Source organism: Typopeltis vanoorti, chromosome 7, assembly GCF_054136105.1.
Source record: "Typopeltis vanoorti isolate ZY-2024b chromosome 7, IOZ_Tvanoo_1.0, whole genome shotgun sequence".
NCBI classification, from domain to species: Eukaryota; Metazoa; Arthropoda; class Arachnida; order Uropygi; family Thelyphonidae; genus Typopeltis; species Typopeltis vanoorti.
This window is the reverse complement of record NC_143555.1, coordinates 156,136,673-156,158,545: the sequence shown is the minus strand read 5'-3', so window position 1 is coordinate 156,158,545 and position 21,873 is coordinate 156,136,673. Positions and strand designations below refer to the sequence as shown.

The following is a 21,873-nucleotide window of genomic DNA, read 5'->3' as shown; positions in this document are numbered from 1 at the left end:
TGATGAACTGTGTGTATGATAAAGTTACCTCCTCGCTGAGTCTTTGACTCTGTGGGGTCTTAGGTAATTATAATAATAATAATAAAGTTAGAAAACAAGCTGGTTTCAGGCCAAATATATGTTGTCAGGATCTGATTTTCTCATTAACTATTTGTCTTAATAAGACAAATAGTTAAGCAATCATGGGAAGATTATTATTATGACCATTATTATTATTATTATTATTCAGTGTTTCCATGGAGTCTGATGACTCATGCTGGGAGACCAAAACTGACTATTTTACATGAAACCTATCCAATCTGTCTTTAAACTCATTCATGGTCAAGGAACTCATAACTAATTCTAGCAAATTCATTCCACTCATTCACCACTCTCCACACAAAATACCTAGTTTTCATATCCTAGTAACCACATTCTTACACAACTTCCATAGATGACCTTCCCTTATTTCTCTGACTTTGTCATATATAGTGAAAATTTCCTTTCATCAATTTTATAATACTCCTTTAATATCTTAAACATTTCTTTCCTGTCCCCTCTTTTCCACTTATCAACTAAAGTTTGTAACCCACACACTTTCAACCTATCCTCATTGGAAGTGTTCCATAGACCTGTCATCAGCTTAGTCACTCTTCTCTGAATTTCCTCTACCACCTCCTGGTTCCCAAGAAACCCAGGTAACCAAATCTGTGCACTATAGTCAAGATGAGGTCAAATAATAGAGCCTTATAAAGAGAAATAATAACTTTCCTGACTTTACTTGTTTGTATTGTATGGGGGCTTGATCATTAGAGGTGTGATTACAAATAAAGTTCACAAAACATGCTTTCCTGGTGGAACAATAAAGCAAATAGTTGTTGAAAGTTTTTCACTTGGTTATACTATAAATTAAAGATACCAAGAAATTATATACTTGGTTTAATCCATTATCCAAGTGTAAGCAAACAAAGTTTGCACCTGAAGTATCTTCAGGACTGAGACAACTCATATTACACTTCGATAATGGATTAAACCAACTATATAATTTCTTGGTATCTTTAATTTTTAATAAAGCAAATAACTGATGCGCTGCAGAAAAGCAAATACTGGGCATCAAAGTTAGTGATAGTCATGGACACGAATGAGGTAGTTGGGGAGAAGAAGAAGAATGTTGATAGAAACTTGAAGAAGTTGTTGCAGCAGGTAAAGAAGAATAGTGTTGTTATGGTCTCGCGTATTGTGACAAACTGTGTTTTTGTGCTCTGAAGATGCTGGTTATAACACCAGCGAAATATCAGCAATAAGTTAATAAATTAATTATTTACTTAGTTTCTGTGTTCTAATATATACCGTTAAAAAATAAACAACAAGAAGAATAGTGTTGTTGGGAAAGTCATAGGCATGTTGCCCAGATAACAGTGATAATGAATAGTAAGATGAATGAGTAGTGTGAGGCAAAGGGGGGTTCAGTTTGTAAATCTGTTTAGTGAATTTGAAGGAAAGTTCAAATGGTATAAACTGATGGATTATATTTGAATGGGTATGGTGTTGGGCATTTATAAATGCTATTGTTTTCTGAGAAGGCACAGAGTCAAGAAGTTAATGTAACAAAGGATCAGAGTCTACCCGTGAAATGATAGCACAAATCAACAGATTGTACAGCAGGTGGAAGATGGATATGAGTTTGAAGATGTGGTTGCAGCAGCACAAGATGATGGAATGCATAAAGATGAGGATGACACAGGTAAGAATGGAAATCACAGACAGGATCAGGGAAAATGGGAGTGGTCAAACCGAAAAGAGAGAGGTGTAGTATAGCAGCTAGAATAGAGAATGTTGCTGCTGGTAGAATGGTCTCAAACACACAGTGATTGCTATGTTTATACAGAAATATAAGGCATATTCGAAAGAAGAGAGCTGAGTTTGTGGCATTCATTGAGACGGTATGCCCAAAATTAATTGGAATAAGTGAAACTTGATTGTCTAAGGAGGATGTGATGTCGGGAATATAATTAGAAGGATGTATAATTTTCTGGAAGGATAGAGATATGAATAGAGCAGGAGGAGGGGGGTTCATGCACAGATTTTGAATTTGTGTGGTGTGAAGTTGAAATATACAGGTTAGTATATCTGATGGGATCTGTTATAGGCCAGGGAATGCAGAGAATACCGATTGTGAAATGTTTAGGCAAATTATTTGGGTATGTAAAAAGAAGGTGATCCTGATTGGGGACTTTAATTACAAGAATATAGACTAAAAGGAGAAGATAGTGTATGGGAACAAGGAGAACAAGTTTATAGAATTTCTGAGCAATAAGTATCTTAAGCAGCAAGTGATTGTAGTAACTAGAGGCTTTTATGTTTTGGATTTGGTGATAACTTCACAAGATGTAGTTGTTAATGAGATGATGACACCACCGCCAGTTAGTGAGAGTGATCATGAGGTACTTGTTTGGGAAGTGATGAAACAAGAAAAGGTCACTGCCAAACATGGATACATGTGAAAGTATAAAGCAAGTGATTATAGGAAGGTCTGTAGTCAGTTAGCATCAGTATGTTGGGTAGATGAGCTGAGCAGAAAAGATGTTGATAATGCATGGAAACTCATAAGGTAGTATCTGACAAAAATAATGTATGACTGAATACTGAGGGTTAAGCGAGTAAATAGAATTGGAGTGAAATGGATGAACAGTGAAATCAAACAAGCTGTGCTGGAAAAGAAAATATTATGGAGCATGGTAAAGAAATCAAACGTGCAATATGGTAGGGGTCAGGACAAGATTGGCTGGTCAGGACAAGGTTAACTCAACAGGATTTTTCCACTATATGCCAAGCATGAGGAGGGATAATTATGGCAGACTAACATTGGTGGATAGTCATGGCAGCAGACTAACAGCTGCAAAGGATATAGTGGAATTATTGAATGAGCACTTTATCAGCGTATATCATACTGGTATAAATTATCCGGTACAATATATAGAAGAGAGGCAAGTATTAGGAGAATTGTAAGTGAAAGAAACAGAGGTGTATCAGATGTTGGTTGGGTATGTAAAATATGGATATTAGATGTGAATAAGGCTGTGGGGATGGATGACATATCACCACATGTGCTTAAGGAATGTGCACGACAGTTGGTTATACCCTTGAACAGGGTATTTAATGAAAGTCTTGCAGTGGGTAGGGTTCCTAAGGAGTGGAAAGAAGGAAAAATAGTACCACTCCACAAGTGTGGTTCTAAGACAGATGTCTCCAACTATAGGCCATAGGCTAGTCTGTATAACTGCAGTTGTGATCAAGATGTTGGAGAGATTGGTAAGGAATAGAATACAGAGGGTTGATGGACATGGCATTCTCTATGATCATCAGCATGGATTTGTAAAGAGTAGGTCCTGTTTCAGTAATTTACTTGCATTGTATGATAAGGTGACAAGTGTGTTAAATAAGGGAGAATCATATAGAACGATATTCTTAGACTGCAAAAGTTTTTGATAGATTACCACCTGATAAGTTGGTGTACAATTTGCAGAGGATGGGTATAGACAATATATTCTTTCCGGAAAGACTTTTATTGGGATTATATTGATCAAGTGCATATAATAAACAACTAAATTATACCAACTAGTTTCACCAACTAAGTCTGTTGGCATCTTCAGAGTACATAACTTATGTATGGTACTAAAAAGTAAAAAATTGTTACAAACTATAATCAACCGATTCCAATTATATTAAACAAAGAACAGAGCGCATACAATACATTCATAGAGCGTGGATGATATCACTTGTTGTTATTTAGGAACGTTCTATAGTTGGCACTATAATTCAGTTCTGGCGAGTTGAAGGATCTGATAAGGGTCTTCCAGATCACGGGGAAGATTAGTCCTTGGTTCTTGTTAAGGTTTTGTATACAGTGGGCAACTGTTGTGGCCTCCTTAAAAATTCGGGAGCGGAAGTCCTCCTCCATGTAAGGAATTGTGCTTCTATCCCACTCTATGGTATGGTTTGTTCTTGAGAAATGAAAAGCTAACCCCGATTTTTCTTCTCTGTTATTATTGATGTCACCTATATGTTCTTTTTGCCTAATTTCAAGGCTCCTTGAAGTTTGGCTGATGTAATTCAAGCCGCACGAGCATGGTATATTATAAACTCCAGCATATTTGGAGAAAGGATGGCTATCTTTTGGAGATCTTAAGAATTGTCTAATCGTTTCTGTGGGTTTAAAGGCCACTCTTATTTTATGTGGTCTAAGGAGTCTAGCAATCTTATTGGAAACTGTCCCTAAGTATGGAATGATGATGGTAGAAATATAACGTACATCATCTACACCACACAATCAAATTCACTCTAGAACTTGAAGAAGATAATCAATTATCATTTCTGGACACTTTAATTAAGAAGCTTCCGAATGGTGGTATCAACTGCTCAGTTTACCGCAAACCTACCAATACAGGACGTTATTTACATTTCACTTCCTCACACCACATTTCTCAGCCTCTCTCCTTACAACAGATCAACAAGACCTCTAGGAAGAACTATCCCTGATATCCTACGAATGTATTGCACACGCTCTGTTATTTGTTTAATATACTTGGAATCGGTTGATTATAGTTTGTAACATAATCTATTTGATTATAGAACTATCCCTGATATCCACCAACCTTACCATGAATGGATTTCCTCGAAGACTCGTCCACAAGATACTTTTCTTTGGACCCCGACAAAGACAACAAGATGATGTACGTTATATTTCTACCATCGTCATTCCATACTTAGGGACAGTTTCCAATAAGATTGCTAGACTTCTTAGACCACATAAAATAAGAGTGGCCTTTAAACCCACAGAAACGATTAGACAATTCTTAAGATCTCCAAAAGATAGCCATCCTTTCTCCAAATATGCTGGAGTTTATAACATACCATGCTCATACGGCTTGAATTACATCGGCCAAACTTCAAGGAGCCTTGAAATTAGGTAAAAAAGAACACATAGGTGACATCAATAATAACAGAGAAGAAAAATCGGGGTTAGCTTTTCATTTCTCAAGAACAAACCATACCATAGAGTGGGATAGAAGCACAATTCCTTACATGGAGGAGGACTTCCACTCCCGAATTTTTAAGGAGGCCACAACAGTTGCCCACTGTATACAAAACCTTAACAAGAACCAAGGACTAATCTTCCCCGTGATCTGGAAGACCCTTATCAGATCCTTCAACTCGCCAGAACTGAATTATAGTGCCAACTATAGAACGTTCCTAAATAAAAAAAAGTTATATCATCCATGCTCTATGAATGTATTGTACACGCCCTGTTCTTTGTTTAATATAATTGGAATCGGTCAATTATAGTTTGTAACAGTTTTTTACTTTTTAGTGCCATACATAAGTTACATACTCTGAAGATGCCAACAGACTTAGTTGGTGAAACTAGTTGGTATAATTTAGTTGTTTATTATATGCACTTGATCAATATAATCCCAATAAAAGTCTTTCCAGAGTTTTTTAGTCAAGAAAATGAAACGTTTTTTTAATAATATATTCTTCCTTTTAATATTTTCCGAAATATATTTTCGACAGTATTTTCCGAAAAAATAGACAGAACACAAATACAACTTCAAAACCAACTTTAAACCCCCGACAAAATTAAGACACCTACTCAGTTCTTCCAAGGAACCTCTGCCACACCTAGCCCACTCACAGGTTTACAAAATACAATGCACATGTAACATACCATACATAGGAGAAACAGGGCGAACCATCCCAATCAGGAAGGATGAACACAAACGACACATAAAATACCTAACTGGCCTTTCTGACCACGCACTCCAAACATACCACAGAATTGATTGGAAAGGTACCAAATCCCTACACCACACCGAAACATGGTTCGAGCATAAACTGAAGGAAGCATGTGAAATGCTCAAACATAACCCAAATCTGAACAAAAATGATGGCCTAACCATTCCAAGAATGTGAAGGACCCATTTGTAACCTTTATAGCAACCAGAACCAGCCAAAGAAAAATCCCACTACAAGAAGACATGAAGTGTTTTTTTTTTTTTCCTTCCCTTAACATTCAATAGCAACTTGAACTGTACAATTCCTGAAGAAAATCTTAGTATAACAATCTGAACTGTACAAATCCAGAAGAATCTTAGTACATGAGGACTTTAGCAGAGTTTATTGTAGTTTTTTATTTTTTATTTTATTTATTAATTAATTTTTTTAATCTATTTATTATTTATTTTATTTCATTATTTTTTTTTAAATTAATTGTTTCAATTTTTATTTTATTTTGTTTTATTTAATTATCGCTAGAGGTCAAGTTAAGAAAAAGATTAATTAACAGCGTAGATTTAATTTACTGGTATAGAGTGCAAGAGCATATAGCTTGGTTCCCTATACACATGTATCCTTCTGATGATGACCTCAATACAGGGGTCGAAACGTCAAGTGTTATTTTATTAATAATTAGTAAAAAAAAAAAAAAAAAAATCAGCTAACGCCTTTTTATTCCCGTATACGGGGAGTAGGCGAGGCCATTTAGCCCTATCTAACTTTTGGAGACTGAGTGGGCAGTTCAATCTCCACTGGTACCAATCAGAGATAGATGGCCCAAGGCTATCACTAATTAAGCGGTACTCAGTGAAGAGAGACGGCTCAAATGTGCCGCCATCTCGTGGTCCCTAACCCTAACACAATATATTTAATGTCTGAAATAATGTGGGTTCTACGGTCGATTTTCTTGAGTTTACAGGACGAAAAACCCGAGTTTCCGGGAGGAAAAACCTGCTTGCCCGTGCCAGAGATCGACTAACTCGGGAACCGGTCGAAAAAAGGCTTAGAAAAATTTCCTCTAGTCGCCGACTAGACTCGAAACCAAGTCTTCCTTCGTGCGGCCAAGCGCCATGGTTGGAAAACGCCACATCCACTGAGCTACACAGGCTCTGTGTAATAATAATTAGTAAAATAATCATTTCAACATGTGTGTTTTGTGTCCCTAAATTTATAAATATGAATATTTATAAATTCATATTTATAAATATTCAGACAATATATTGGTTAGATGGATCAGAGATTGGCTCTCTGAACGATACCAGCAGGTTGTGTATGATGGAGCAGTGTCTCAAAAAAGAAGGGTAACCGTGTTCTGTTCAGGGTTCTGTTCTTGGACTCCTGCTGTTTAACTTGTTTGTAAACAATATATCATGTGAACCAACTGGGGATCTTCAGTTATTTGCTAATGATGTAAAGTTAAGGAAGAATTATAAGTAGCACTGCTGATGTTAATTCCATTCAGAAAGATTCGAATAGACTTTTTACTTGGACAAAAGAGTGTGGTTGTAGTTTTAATATCAATATGTGCAAGGTGCTGCATTTTGAAGTGCAGAAATATGAGGCTGTGTACTATAATCAATGGTGCTGTACTGCAGGAAGTGAATGAGATTAGAGATTTGGGAGTGATTGTTGACAGTAGACTGAAGTTTAGAGGGCACATTGCTAGTGTTGCAAAGGTTACACATCGTAGCACTGCTATGATAAGAAGTACTCTGACATGCAAGGATAAGGAAGTGGTTGTGACACTGTATAAGGCACTGGTCAGACCACACTTGGACTATTGTGCTCTGATCTGGTCACCTGGTTTTTTAATGTGATGTGAAGACATTGAAGAGGGTCCAGAAATGATTGACTAAGACATTATCAGGAGTTTGTAATGCTGGCTATGGAGAGGGGTTGAAGAAATGTGGATTGCAGAGTTTGGTGGATAATAGGAAGAGCGGTGAAATGAGAGAGACATTTAAGTTAGCGAGAGGATTTAATCAGATTAATCGAGAGGGGATAAAAAGAGTAGAAGGTGAGAGGGGAAGAACCAGATGTCATTCCTGAAGTTATGTAAAAGTGTGGTGAAGAAGGGTGTAAGGAGTAGATTTTTTTACAGGAGAATTGTCAGTGAATGAAATGCATTACCAGAATGTGTTGTTAATGCAAAGGGTGTTAAGGACTTTAATAAGATTCTATATGATAAATATGCTGTCAGCTAAATGTACTTCCCACGATGAGTCATCGACTCCATGGAGGGTGTAATAATAATAATAATAATATCCAAACAAATAATCCTTGGAGCTATTTTACCAACTTTTGCAGTATGGTCTCAGAACTTTAACTCTCTGTCCACCATTATCCTGAAGTCCTTATCCTTACAGATTTCCTGCAATCCAGTATCATCTGTATGTACACTGTATGCAACCTTTTCAACCCGCAGTGCATAAACTTACATTTTGCAATGTTAAATTGACAATCATTATCCTTTTATCTGCAATGCCAATTTATTGAAATCATCCTGCAGGATATATATATATAGGGTGATTGAAATTAAAAGTATTCCTGTTTAAGGCCTTGTGTAGTACTATATAGTTCAGTGATGTAACGAGGGTATGAAGTGCCTGTGGCTAGTGGCTTACTTCCCCCCCCCAACCCCAAAATGACAAAAATGTTATACGTTTTGCACCCCAAACCTAGTTGTGCCCGTGGCTGGCGCCTCTTTTGCCATGCCCTCGTTATGGCACTGATACAGTGATCCCATTGCTGTGAAACTTTGCAGGAATACGTTGTGCATCATGCTGAACTGATGTCTGAGAAAAAAAGGGTACATCCAAAATTCACCAGCACAGGAGTTGTAAACACCAAATGCATAGAATCTGCATATCGTGCAACTTGGCAGGAGGGTTTAATGAAAGGTTGATACTAGATTTTTTCCCTTCATTCTGGTTGTTAATACCATCCATAGTGATGGTGCTAACCTTTGCAACATGCTTTGCTCATGATGTACTACATAAACAATTGCGATGCTGTTGCTGCACTCTACGAATTTCATCACCTGATGAGTTGACAAGGTCCACTATCTCCATGTGCTCTGTGATGAATGATTAGTCATTTCGAAGAAATGAGGTCATTGGGAGTTAGACCTGGCAGAGGTAGCAAACTAATCAGTTCAAAACAACTGAATGAAGTTGCTACTGCAGTTGTGGAGCAGGCCATGAATAACAGTGTTGGTTCCTGCAGTGCACATGATATATCATGATATATTCCTTGTTCTACCCCCCTTTCCCCATTCTATTAAAAATTCTTCGACATTAACCTAATAACAACTCTTTATCAACTTAAATGTCTGAATCATATCCCCTCTCTTCATCATATTGACAAGGCTTTGCAATCTACCTTCCTTCAATCTGTTCCCACATCACAAAGACCAGTTACGACCTTACACACTCTTCTCTGGACTCTTTCCAACATAATCTTGGGCCCTGGTTTTCACAGGGATGGAGATATGTAGTTGATATGGGTTAATGTAAAAGAAATTTTTCATAGAATGGAGGAAGAGGGGTAGAACAAGGAGACCTGCCTGGAATTTGTATAAGGAAGGTGTCAGCAGGGGCATAAGGAGAAGGTTCTTTAAATGGAGAGAGGTTGGTCAATGGAATGCATTACCTGTCATTGTGGTGAATGCAGATACATTGAATGAGTTTAAAGCTTGGATTAATGGGCTTTGTGTGTAACAGTGTTTGCTTCCAATGATGAGTCTTTCAACTCTGTGGAGATCTGGTGTTAATAATAATAATAATAATATTATTATTTTTATTATTATTATTACCACCCCAAGACCTCATGGAGTCAAAGACTCATCTGGGAGGGCCTTTTATCACACACACAGCTCATCATACCGTGTTTTAAACACATTCAAACTCTTTGCAGACACCACACTCTCAGGCAAGGCATTCCAATCATTCACAACTCTGCACGAAAAAAACCTGCCTCTCATTCCCCTACTTAAACACCCTCTTTATACAGTTTTCAGGGATGACCTCTGGTTCTCCCCTGATCTCCCACTATTCTCTGTAAAACTTCTCCAGCATTGATCCTATAACAATCCCTTATTAATATGTAGGGAGATATGATATATCTCCCCTCTTCTTCCTGTCCACCAGACTCTGCAAATTACATCTTCTCAATCTTTCCTCATACTCGACATGCCAGAGGTCAGAAACTACCTTAGTCAGTCTCCTTTGGATCCTTTCCAACACCTCTTCATCCTTCTGAAAACGCAGTGACCAAATCTGCATACAATAGTCCATGTGTGGCCTAATCAAAGCCTTATACAATGGAACAAGAATCTCCCTACTTTTACATGTCAGTGTCCTCCGCATCATTCCCAGAAGTCTTTGTGTTGTCTTCACAATTTTGGTGATGTGTCCCCTAAATTTTAGATTCTTATCCACTATCACCCTCAGATCTCTTATTTCCTCTACCTCCAAAATATATTCTCAAAAAGCATAAATTCTGCATCCCATCTTTGTTTTCCAAATTTTAAAACCATACATTTTGCAACATTGAACTCACATCCCCATTTCTGTGCCCAGTCACTCGATTTATTCAAGTCTTCTTGTAAGGCCACAACATCTTCACTACTCTTTATGGTTCGTCCCAACTTTGCATCATCTGCAAACAACTGAATATCTCCATCCAAATCTTCACCTATATCATTAATATACAAGTTAAACAATAATGGACTTAAAACAGACCCCTGAGGCACTCTACTAGTGACTTTCCTTTTCCTGGATATCGCTCCCCCCCATACACAACTTGATACCTATCAGATAGGTATCAGGAATAATAATAATAATAATAATAATAATAATAATAATAGCCAGTCTCCAATCCAATGCACCAATCTAATATCCAACCCCATCTGCTCTAGTTTGACTGTCAACCTATCATGAGGTACTCTATCAAAAGCCTTTGTGAAATCCAAGTATATTACTGTGTATCCTTTTCGTCTGTCCAAGGAAGCAGTAACTTTATTGCAATAAGTAAGTAGATTACTAAAACATGACCTTCCTTTAACAAATCCATGCTGTCAATCAAAGATAATACCATTGTTGTCAACCGAACTCTGGATCCTAGTTCTCACAAGCTTCTCCAACAACTTAACCACAACACCTGACACACAGATAGGCCTATAGTTTGATATATAGCTTGAGTTTGATCACCTCCTTTATGAAGTGGCACAATCTTGCCCTCCTTCCACTCCTTAGGAACTTGACCAAGTGCAACACTCATATTAAAAAAGAATATCATGTAGACTGAGTGGGGATCTTCAGTTGTTTGCTGATAATACAAAGTTGGGGAGAATTATAAGTAGAACTACTGATGTTAATTCCCTTTAGGAAGATTTGAATAAACTTTTCACTTGAACAGAGCAGTGGCATTGTAGTTTTAATATTAATAAGTGCCAGGTGTTACATTTGGGAGTACAGAAATGTAAAGCTGTGTACTATGTTAATGGCAGTATACTGCAGGAAGTGGATGAGATTCAAGATCTGGGAGTGAAGGTTGACAGTAGACTCAATTTTAGTCTACTGTCAACCTCCCCATGATCTTTACCTTTTATGGGCATAACTCCTTTTCAGTCATCGACAGCACTCCATTGCTTTACCTTTTCTATCTTCATGAAAAATATTATATCCTTCCATCTCTATTCCTGTCAGGATGCCATCCTCTTCCAACCATATCTCATTTATTCCAACAGTTTTTGGGTTAACAAACTCAATCAATGCAATAATTTTGTTCTCCATTCCTTGTTTCTGTAACTTCTAGCATTTATATGAAATATGAATATCCAGAAATGAACATACAGAAACTTGTTATAGATCCTGAAATTAACATAACAGTTCATTTCTGTATCTGTAACAAGCTTCACTGATGCGATTTATTACATGTGACCTCCCCCCTAAATCCCAGACCATCCAATTCCTTTCATGTTTACTCACATAACTGCCTGTTTCATTGTCTGTCTTGTACACTTGTTCTCTTATTCTCTACACTCTTGCTACCCTTCTCTCCATTAATAAGCATCACTTCAAACCTTCCTTACTCTTGTTCTTTCACATCACTTCTGACTTGCTTAGATCCATTCACTCCACTTATTACTCTCTCTTCCAGCAGCAGCCTCTTCAAATGACTCACACTAAAACCATTCAAATGCAGTTCATCACTCTTATACAGTTCCATTTATCTTCAAACTCATCCCAAACATCTCAAACTATTCTCCTTTCTCTTCACACATTTCTGTTTACATATCTTTCATGATACTTGCTCTCAATTTCAAATCATCATTGTCATACCTGGGCAACATGATTACTACTAATCCTAATCATGTAGTACTATCAAGTATCCCGTGGGTTCCTTGTGGGTACACTGCACAATTGAATTATGATGGTAATGACTTTATATTGTCATTAAAAAAAAGTTGTGTTGTAGTATAAAAGTATTCATAAATTACACAAATATCTGCACAACATGAAATGCTTTTGTTTAAAATTTGGAAGTAAATATATGTTTTTTAATTGTTTTGCAAAATATATTAGAGTTAAAATAAAACAATTTATTGTGCCTGCCGAATTTTCTTTGTAGAAATGTGAGTTGCAGAACATCAGAATGGGAAAGTTGGTCAGAATGCTCAGCTACATGTGGGAAAGGACTTCAAACCAGAAGTAGAAAGTATGAGGATTATAGAGCACGCAAAGTTTGCACATTAGATCTCATGGAAAAAAAGATGTGTATGGGTCCAGTCTGTGATAAAGTGGAGCCTGTAAGTTCTTTAAAAAAGTTTAAGTTTAGTTAAAATATATTTATTAAGTTTGCATTAAAATAAAGCATTTCAAGCAGTACTCATATTGGTATTTTTAATGTGAATCCCATTCACATGTGTTGTAAACCTAGAGTATATTTATTATTATTACTATTATTATTCAGGCCTCCATGGAGTCAAAAGACTCATAATGGGAGGTTCTTCCTAGGAAACACAAGTCTATCATATCACTCCTTGAACACATCGACCATTCTTGCTCTCACCACTCTATTGGGCAATGTTTTCCACAGTTCAACCACCCTCACAGTTCACTACTCGTCACCCCCTTGCTCACAGTCTCCTTCTGCAACTTCCATGGATGGCCCCTTGTCATCACTCCTTCCCTCTGTTCCACCAAGCGAAAGAATTCCTCAGTGTCAACCCTGTAGCCACCTCTCAACAATCATATCATATCATCTCTCCTTCTTCTATCCACCAAACTCTGCAGTCCATATTCCTTCAGCCGATCTTCATAACTAACATTGTACAGTACTGAAACCATCTTTGTTATCTGCCTTTGTACCCTTTCCACAGTTAATTTATTCGATTCAAATCCTGGGGACCAATTCTGAGAACAATAGTCTAAGTGTGGTCTGATCAGAGTCTTATACAATACAATGATAACTCTTTTATCTCTGAAGGTCAGCATCCATCTCAGTATTGCAGCAATCCTCTGTGTTATCTTCAACACCATTGCAATATGTCCCCTGAATTTCAGGTTTCTATCAATCATCAACCCCAGATCTCTTGTCTCCCCCTACTTCCTCCAGTACAGCTCCTCTAGTCGAGTATGCAGCCTCCATCGATATATCCCGAACTTCAAGACTTTACAGTTTGCTGCATTAAACCGATAACCCCATTCATTCACCTGTCTGTCTAGTTTATTCAAATCATGCAAGATGATTTATCCCCTTCCATTCCTTTGACAATGTCATCGATATAAAGGTTAAACAATACAGGTCTGTACTGAGCCCTGTGGAACCCCACTTGTAATCTCTGCCTCTTAGATACTGCCCCTACCATACACAACTCTCTGAATCTATCAGACAGACAATCCAGAATTCAGTTGACTAACCTGTCATCTAAAACTATGTGCTGAAACTTAAATATCAGCTTATCATGTGACACCTTGTGAAATCCCTTTCCAAAATCCAAAAAAATGCTTGCCTTTCCCTCATCAAGTGCTCTTGTCACTATATTATAAAAGGCAATCATAGTATTAAAGCAAAAGCACCACTTAACAAATCCATATCGACTCTCACAGATAACATTACCCTCATCTTCGCAATGCTGTATATGGTCCCTCACTAATTTCTCCAAGGTCTTAACAACTACTGATGACACACAAACTGGCCTATAATTAGACACTTCCAGTCTGCTACCACCCTTATGCAATGGCACTATCTTACCTTCCTTCCATTGCATGCACACCTTTCCCGCAGCAAGACCATCATTGAAAAGCCAGGTCAAAGGCTCTGTCAGTTCCCTAGCACATTCTCTCAAAACTCGTGGTGAAATACCATCCAGTCCCACAGCTTTACTGACATCCAGAATACTCAGTATTTGAAACACACTCTCCTCCTGTACCTCTAAACCTCGAACCTGCCCTATCCTTCTAGTATTCAAATTGATTCCTCCAAGATGAAATACTCCAATAAAGTGTTCATTGAACAATTCCACAATGTCTTCTGCATCAGTCACTCTATTTCCATTTTTACCCCACAATGTCATTCTTCCACAGTCATTTCTCCTCCTACTGGCCACAGAGCTAAAAAATTCCCTAGGATTTTCCTTGGAGCTAAGGGCCAATCTTTTCTCATATTCCAGTTTTGCCTTCCTTACCATACTCGTCATTGTCCTGGCCTGTGTCTTATATTCTTCATGCATCTTTTCTTCACCTGTCTCCTTATATCTCTTCCATAGCCTCTTTTTCGGATGCAGTTCCTGTTTATTATTGTTTGTCATCCACTTTGCTCCAAATTGTGTCCTCCTCTTCACTCATGGAATACAGCTTTCCATTGTTGCTAACAAATATTCCTTCATAATTTCCCAAGCACTAATGATATTCCCGCCTTCCAATTCCTCCCTGCAGGAAAATTCTCGAAATTGACCTCTAAGACTATTATGACCACCTGCTTTATAATTCCACATACGTTCCCGTCTCTTTGATACTCCTGCATGTCTATTCATTTTCCAAGTGAAAACCATATGGTCACTCTCTCCAACTGGTGGGAGAGATGTCATCTCAGTTATTATCAACTCTTCTGATGCTATAACCAAATCCAAAACTCTTGAACCTCTTGTTCCCTCTGTCACATATTGTCTAAGACATTTGTCCCTCAACAATTCTGAAATTCCATTCCCTTATTGATAAATACATCTTCCTCTCCCCAATTTATACTGCTGTAGTTACAATCTCCCATAACAATCATTCTTCTTGCACTTGCCACACACAATTGTCTCAATATCTCCTGGTCCCCACCCTTTGTGCTCCTTGGTCTATAGCAATATCCCACTAAATATCCTGTCTTGCCCACCTCCACCTCACACCATATGCTTTCAAAATCATTAGTGTCACAACCTTCCAAAGTCTCCACTCTTAGAGGATATAGGTCATCACTTATCATAAGCAGTATACCGCCACCACACTTTCCCTTCCTATCCTGCCGAAAAATGCTGTTCCCGGCAATTTCTGTTCCTGTTAATATATCCTCTTCTGTCAACCACGTCTCGGTGATCCCAATAATCTTTGACCAGACTGATGCTATCAGTGCCTCCAATTCCTCTCCTGTATTCCGAATACTTGCGGCATTAGTATAAAGCATAAAAATGCCATTGTTTCTATACCTAGCATTATCCTCTCTAGACTCCACTGGGCTCCGCGTTACCTGATGTCATCCCCCTTCTCCCAAGTATCCATTCCCACAAGAGTCCACCCACACTGGGACACACTGACTCATTCAGAACCGTAATCTCTCTAGATGCTTACATCCTTCCTTAATTCAATGCAAGTGGTCTCTTGCATACAATTCCTCTCTGTTCTCAAATGCACACCAAGCATCGACATATTCCAATCCTTTTTTTCTGACACATTCTTGCTTTTATGCCAACATGCCGAACAAAACCGGTTATGAACGATTACGACTCCAGATATTTTTATTGAAAATTCTCATTTGAAAATATTGTACAAGTCAGTTAAAGAAAATTTTGACTGTGAAGCTCGCAGAGTGTGGTGATGATGAGCATGCTAACCAGTGTTTTGGAGAGAACCTTTTTCAGTGTGATAGCTGATAAAAACAGGTTGCACATGCTGAAGACAACACCCAAAAAAGCATACATAATGGGTATTTGAACTCAGCCAATTCATTGCAAAGCACTCAACACCAAGAGTTGATGACTTGTTCTATGTGCCATTTGCCAAAATATGCTATGATAGTCAATATCCCTTCTGGAGATTGACTACCATGTGTCTCCACCATATGCTATTCTGTGCCTCCCTCTCTGCTGCATTCCTCATATGAGAGATAGTTCCAGTCTTCGTCTTCCTCTCCTTCTCTTTCCCTCAACAGTTCCTTTGAGAAGTGTCCTTTGTAGGCAGTTTTGCCTCAGAATATGTCTGAAATAGCTGACGTTTCTCTTTTTAATTTCTTTTATCAAGCTCCTGTTTATGCCTACCATGCAGAATTTATGCTTGGTAAGAATATATTGTTGGAAGTAGAGGAAATAAGAGATCTGGGAGTGATAGTGGATAAGGATCTAAAATTTAGGGGTCACATCGCCAAAATTGTGAAGACAACACAAAGACTTCTGGGAATGATGAGGAGGACACTGACGTGTAGAAGTAGGGAGATTCTTGTTCCATTGTATAAGGCTTTGATTAGGCCACACATGGACTATTGTGCCCAGATTTGGTCACCTGGTTTTCAGAAGGATGAGGAGATGTTGGAAAGGGTCCAAAGGCGACTGACTAAGGTAGTTTCTGACCTCTGGAATGTCGAGTATGAGGAAAGATTGAAAAGATGTAATTTGCAGAGACTAGTGGAGAGAAGGAAGAGGGGAGATATGATAGAGACCTACAAGTTGGTAAGGGGTTGCTATAGGATCAATGGTGGAGAAGTTCTACAGCGAATAGTGGGAGATCAGGGGAGAACCAGAGGTCATCCCTGGAAACTGTATAAAGAGGGTGTGAGTAGGGGAGTGAGAGGCAGGTTTTTTTCGTGCAGAGTTGTGAATGATTGGAATGCCTTGCCTGAGAGTGTGGTGTCTGCAAGGAGTTTGAATGTGTTTAAGACCCGGTATGATGAGATGTGTGTGAGATAAAAGGACCTCCTAGATGAGTCTTTGACTCCATGAGGTCTTGTTTAATAATAATAATAATAATCTCTAGTACCTCTTCATTTGTCTCTTTCCATGGTATTCTAATAATTCTTCGCAGCATCCACATTTCAAAGGCCTCCAGTTTTTTCACACTCAGATTGGAGAATGTCCATGTCTCTACTCCATATAATAATATGGACCATATATAACATTTAGAGATTCTTAGTCTTGTTTTCAGATTTAATTCTGTAGATGTCAGTAGATTTTTCATTTTGTTCAAAGTTGACCTTGCAGTTTCAGTCCTTTTTCTAATTTCATCTTCTGTCTTGCCATTCTCTGTGATCAAGTGTCCGAGGTATATGTATGTTTGCACCTGTTGTAATTAATTTCCTTTTATATTGATGCATATTTTCTGTATTTCCTTTTCTCTTGAAATTAACATGATTTTTGTCTTTTTAAAGTTGAAACTGAGGCCATACTGTTCGTTGTACTTGAGAGTTTCATCTATAAGAGTCTTGAGGTCATATTTGTTTTCACCTCGAAGAACGTGTCATCTTAGGTTATTAATATTTATGCCCCCTACAGTGATTCCTTTGAGGTTACTAATTTTATTAAATATTTCTTCTGTGCAGGTTAAAGAGAATCGGAGACAAGACACATCCTTGTCTCACACCTTTCTGAACTGGGAATTCTTCTGAGGTCTCTCTATTTATTCTCAACGATACAGTCTGTTTCCAGTAAAGATTAGTTATTAGTCTAATGTCTTTTCCATCCATCCCTATTTTTGAAAGGATTTCAATTAATTGCTCATGTTGAACATTGTCAAATTCCTTTTTGTAATCTATGAAGCAGAGGTACACATCTTTTTGTTTTTCTAGATATCTTTCTAAGAATAACTGCAGATTAAAATACATTCTCAAAATTTAAACTGGCAATGATGAAATATGATTTTGTGGGTAGCATCCAAGGAATGGTGTCGTCAGATTGGATATCAGGAGGTTATTGAGACAGATAAAAGAATAGCACAATAGGGAAGGTAGTAAGTCTGTTGCCCGGATATGACACTGGTGAGTTGAGGTGCAGAGAAAGGATTATGAATGATATGTTAGCAGAAATGTGCGAAGAGAAAGGAGTGCAGTTTGTTAATGTGTGGAATGAGTTTGAAGGATGAAGTGAACTGTATAGGAGTTGATGGACTGCAAATGAGTGGTTTTGGTGTGAGTCACTTGGAGGGACTGCTGCTGGAAGGTAGAGAAGTGAGTGCAGAAATGGGAAGTGATCTGGAAGAAAGGAAGAGTAAGACAACAGAGTTGAAGAGGTGGTTATGAATGAAGAAGTGGCATGAGTATAGAGAATGAGAGAACATATGTGCAAGACAGACAGGGAAATGTGTAGGCTCAGGGTGGGCAGAGAAACACAGCTTGAGAAAGGTAGATGCTCCAAGAGGATGAATACATGTGTAGACAAAAGGGAAGGGGATGACCTAAGATGAAAACAGTTGGATCTGAAGAAGGATTGAAGATGAATAAGGAGAAAAAGAAATGGCTTGAGATTTAGAAGTCACATGAAATAAGTAGTGCTAGTGGAACTATCTATAGATCCAGGAATAAGCTGCTGTCTTTGTAAGTGTAAGAAACAAGGCAAATGAAATGGTTGCATTAATTGAGTCTGTCTATCCAAAAATTGTTGGAATAAGTGAGACATGGGTAGATGAGGACGACATCCTGACAGGAATAGAGATGGAAGGGTATGATGTATTTTGTGAGGATAGAAAGGGTAAAAGGGGAGGGGGAGGAGTGCTATTGATGATGGAGAAAGAGTTATGTTCATACAAAGTAGAGATGCAAGAGAGAAATAGTGCCGGTGGTTTTGAGGCAGTATGGTGTGATATAGAACAGGTCATGTGGATCAAATTAGCAAAGCAAATAAGAAGAGAGTGATTGTTATGAGTGATTTTAACTATGGCAATATAGACTGGGATGATGAGATAGCAACTGGAAGTAAAGAAAATGAGTTTCTTGAGTTTTTGAGGGATAACTGCCTCAGACAGTATGTAACAGAGGGCACACGAGGACTGAGGGTCTTGGATTTGATCATCACATCAGGGGATGTAATTATAAATAAGGTGTCAAATCACCCTCCAGTTGGTGAGTGACCATGAAGTGATTACCACGGTGGTTGCCAGCAGTGTGAAGACTTCTGCGAGAAAAGAGTATTTGTGGAACTACAAGACTGGTGATTATTAAGAGCTCAAGAGACAGCTTGCAGGTGTAGCATGGAATGAGGAGTTAGCTGAAAAAGAGATGAATGCAGCTTGGAGGATATTCAAGAACTAGCTATTCGAAGCAAGGTTTAAATGTATTTCAATGGCCGAGTTAAGCATGTGATATAGAAAAAAAGGCATTATGGAGGCAGCATAAGAAAAGTGGTAATGATAAATTCCATAAAGATTACAAAGACCAGTCAAGAAGGGTGACTTAATTGTTAAGGGTATCAAAAGTAAAGTATGAGCAGCACTTAGCTAATGAAGCAAAAAAGAATTCTAGAGAATTCTTTCGGTATGTAGCCAGAAAAAAAAAAAAAAAAAAAAAAAAAGAGAATAATTATGGAAAGATGACAATGACTGGAGAAAATGGTATAAAGACAACAATTGCTGAAGATATAGTGGAGATACTTAACGAGCAGTTTATACAGGCCTTTTATTCTTGTAAATGTGACATCATGGAGAGATTGAGAGCAGTTAATGACTAGGATCCAGGTGTGAACCAGGATCCAGAATTGGGTTGACAACAATGGTATTATCTTTGATGGACAGCATGGATTTGCTAAAGGGAGGTCATGTTTTAGTATTCTACTTACCTATTGCAATAAGGTGACGGCTTCCTAGGACAGAGCAGAGGGCTACACAGCAGCATACTTTGATTTTGCAAAGACTTTCTATACATTACTGCATGATAAGTTGATAATCAAACTAGAACGGTTGGAGTGGAATATTGGATTAGTGCATTAGATCGGAGGCTGGCTATCTGAAAGGTATCAGCAAGTTGTGTATGGGGGAGCAATATCCAGGAAAAGGAAAGTCACTAGTTATGTGCCTCAGAGATCAGTTTTAAGGCCATTGCTGTTTAACCTATATGTTAATGACATTGGTGAAGATTTGGATTAGGATATTCAGTTGTTTGCATATGATGCAAAGTTGGGATGAACTACGAAAAGTAGATATGTTGTTGCCTTACAAGAAGACTTGAATAAATTAAGTGAATGGGCACGTAAATGGGGATTGCAAGTTCAATGTTGCAAAATGTAAGGTTTTAAAATTTCGGAAACAAAGATGGGATTAGGATTTATGCTTGGTGGGGATATATTTTTGGAGGTGGAGGCAGCATAAGAAAAGTGGTAATGATCAATTCCGTAAGGATTCACCATCATCCCATCTTGGGATGATGGTGAATAAGGATCTGAAATTTAGAGGACGCATTGCCAAAATGTGAGGGCAACACAAAGAACTCTGGGAATGGTGCAAAAGACTTGTAGAAGTAAGGAGAATCTTTTTCCATTGTATAAGGCTTTAATTATGCCACACATGGACTACTGTGCATAGATTTGGTCACCTGTTTTTCAAAAGATATGTTGTATAGGATCCAGAGATGATTAAGTTAGTTTCTCATCTCAGGAATGTTGAATATGAGGAAAGGTCAAGAAGATGCGATTTACAAAGTCTAGTGGATAGGAGGAAGAGGGATGGTATCATGGAGACCTATAAGTTAGTAAGGATTTGTTATAGGATCAATGTTGGAGAGGTTCTACAGCAAATGGTGGGAGATCAAGAGAGAAGCAGAGGTCATTCCTGGAAGCTGTATAAGGAGGGTGTGAGCAGGGAGTGAGAAGCAGGTTTTTTGCTTGCAGAGTTGTGAATGATTGGAATACCTTTCCTGAGAGTGTGGTGTCTGCAGAGAATTTTAGTGTGTTTGAGACACAGTATGATGAGCTGTGTGTATGACAAAAGGACCACCTAGGCTAATCTTTGACTTCATGGTCTTGTGGTAATATAATAATCATAATCTTCATTATCCATGTTTTTAGAGGTGTGTCATATCCAATATTTTATTTGCATTTATAACATATAAACATAAAAAACGTTGAATAATACTCTATTTACAAATATTTTCATTTGAAAAAAGAACATAATTAATGTAGGTTAAAAACACTTATACAAGGTAGAATGCCAACAATGGATTGTTTAAGATGAAATTTACGGCATTTATATATAATGTGAGAACATCATGATAAGAGTTTTAAAAAAGAAACATACTGATGACTGAGGAGAAGAAGCCTTTCCCATATTTGTGATAAAGACATACAATTGTTATGATTTACAATTGTTTAGGTTACTAAATGACTTAAGGAAATTACAACGTACAATAGAATATACATTAAAATAAACTTTAATATATTTCTGATATTTCGGCAACGTCACGTTGCCATCTTCAAAAGGAACTTACAATAAAGATACGTGCATGCTGGCACTAAACACAATAAATGAGAACTAAGCGAGGTAGCTATGGTTTTCCTAAAAGTCCTGATGGTGACCCTAGCGGGATATGTAGGTATTCTTGGCCATTGGGCTGAAGATCTACTGATGTAGGCCTCCCAAATTTGGGGCAGACTAAAAAAAAAACATGACTAAAACATGACTTGATCTCTTGTTACAGACCATATAGAAAATTGGCATCCCTTATCCACTCCACTAAAGACCAACCACTCCTCTTAGACCTAACTGGTGTATATCAGGTCCCTTGCAGCTGTAGACTGACTTACTTTGGTCAAACAGGCAGGACAGCGAATATCAGAATTTCAGAACACAAGGACTACATCCGGTTTCACCAGTATAG

The 21,873-nt window shown here is 37.9% G+C and overlaps 1 protein-coding gene across 2 annotated transcripts in view; it reads left to right on the top strand.

Annotated features, from left to right (window-relative positions):
* The window catches only part of LOC150105231 (spondin-1-like), a 716,059-nt gene that overhangs the window by 400,004 nt on the left and 294,182 nt on the right, over nucleotides 1-21,873 (top strand). For both annotated transcript variants that reach the window (XM_090395547.1, XM_090395546.1), the window contains exon 10: nucleotides 12,448-12,625. In XM_090395547.1, coding sequence (XP_090251673.1) covers nucleotides 12,448-12,625 — 178 coding nt within the window. The remainder of the gene's footprint in view (nucleotides 1-12,447; nucleotides 12,626-21,873) is intronic.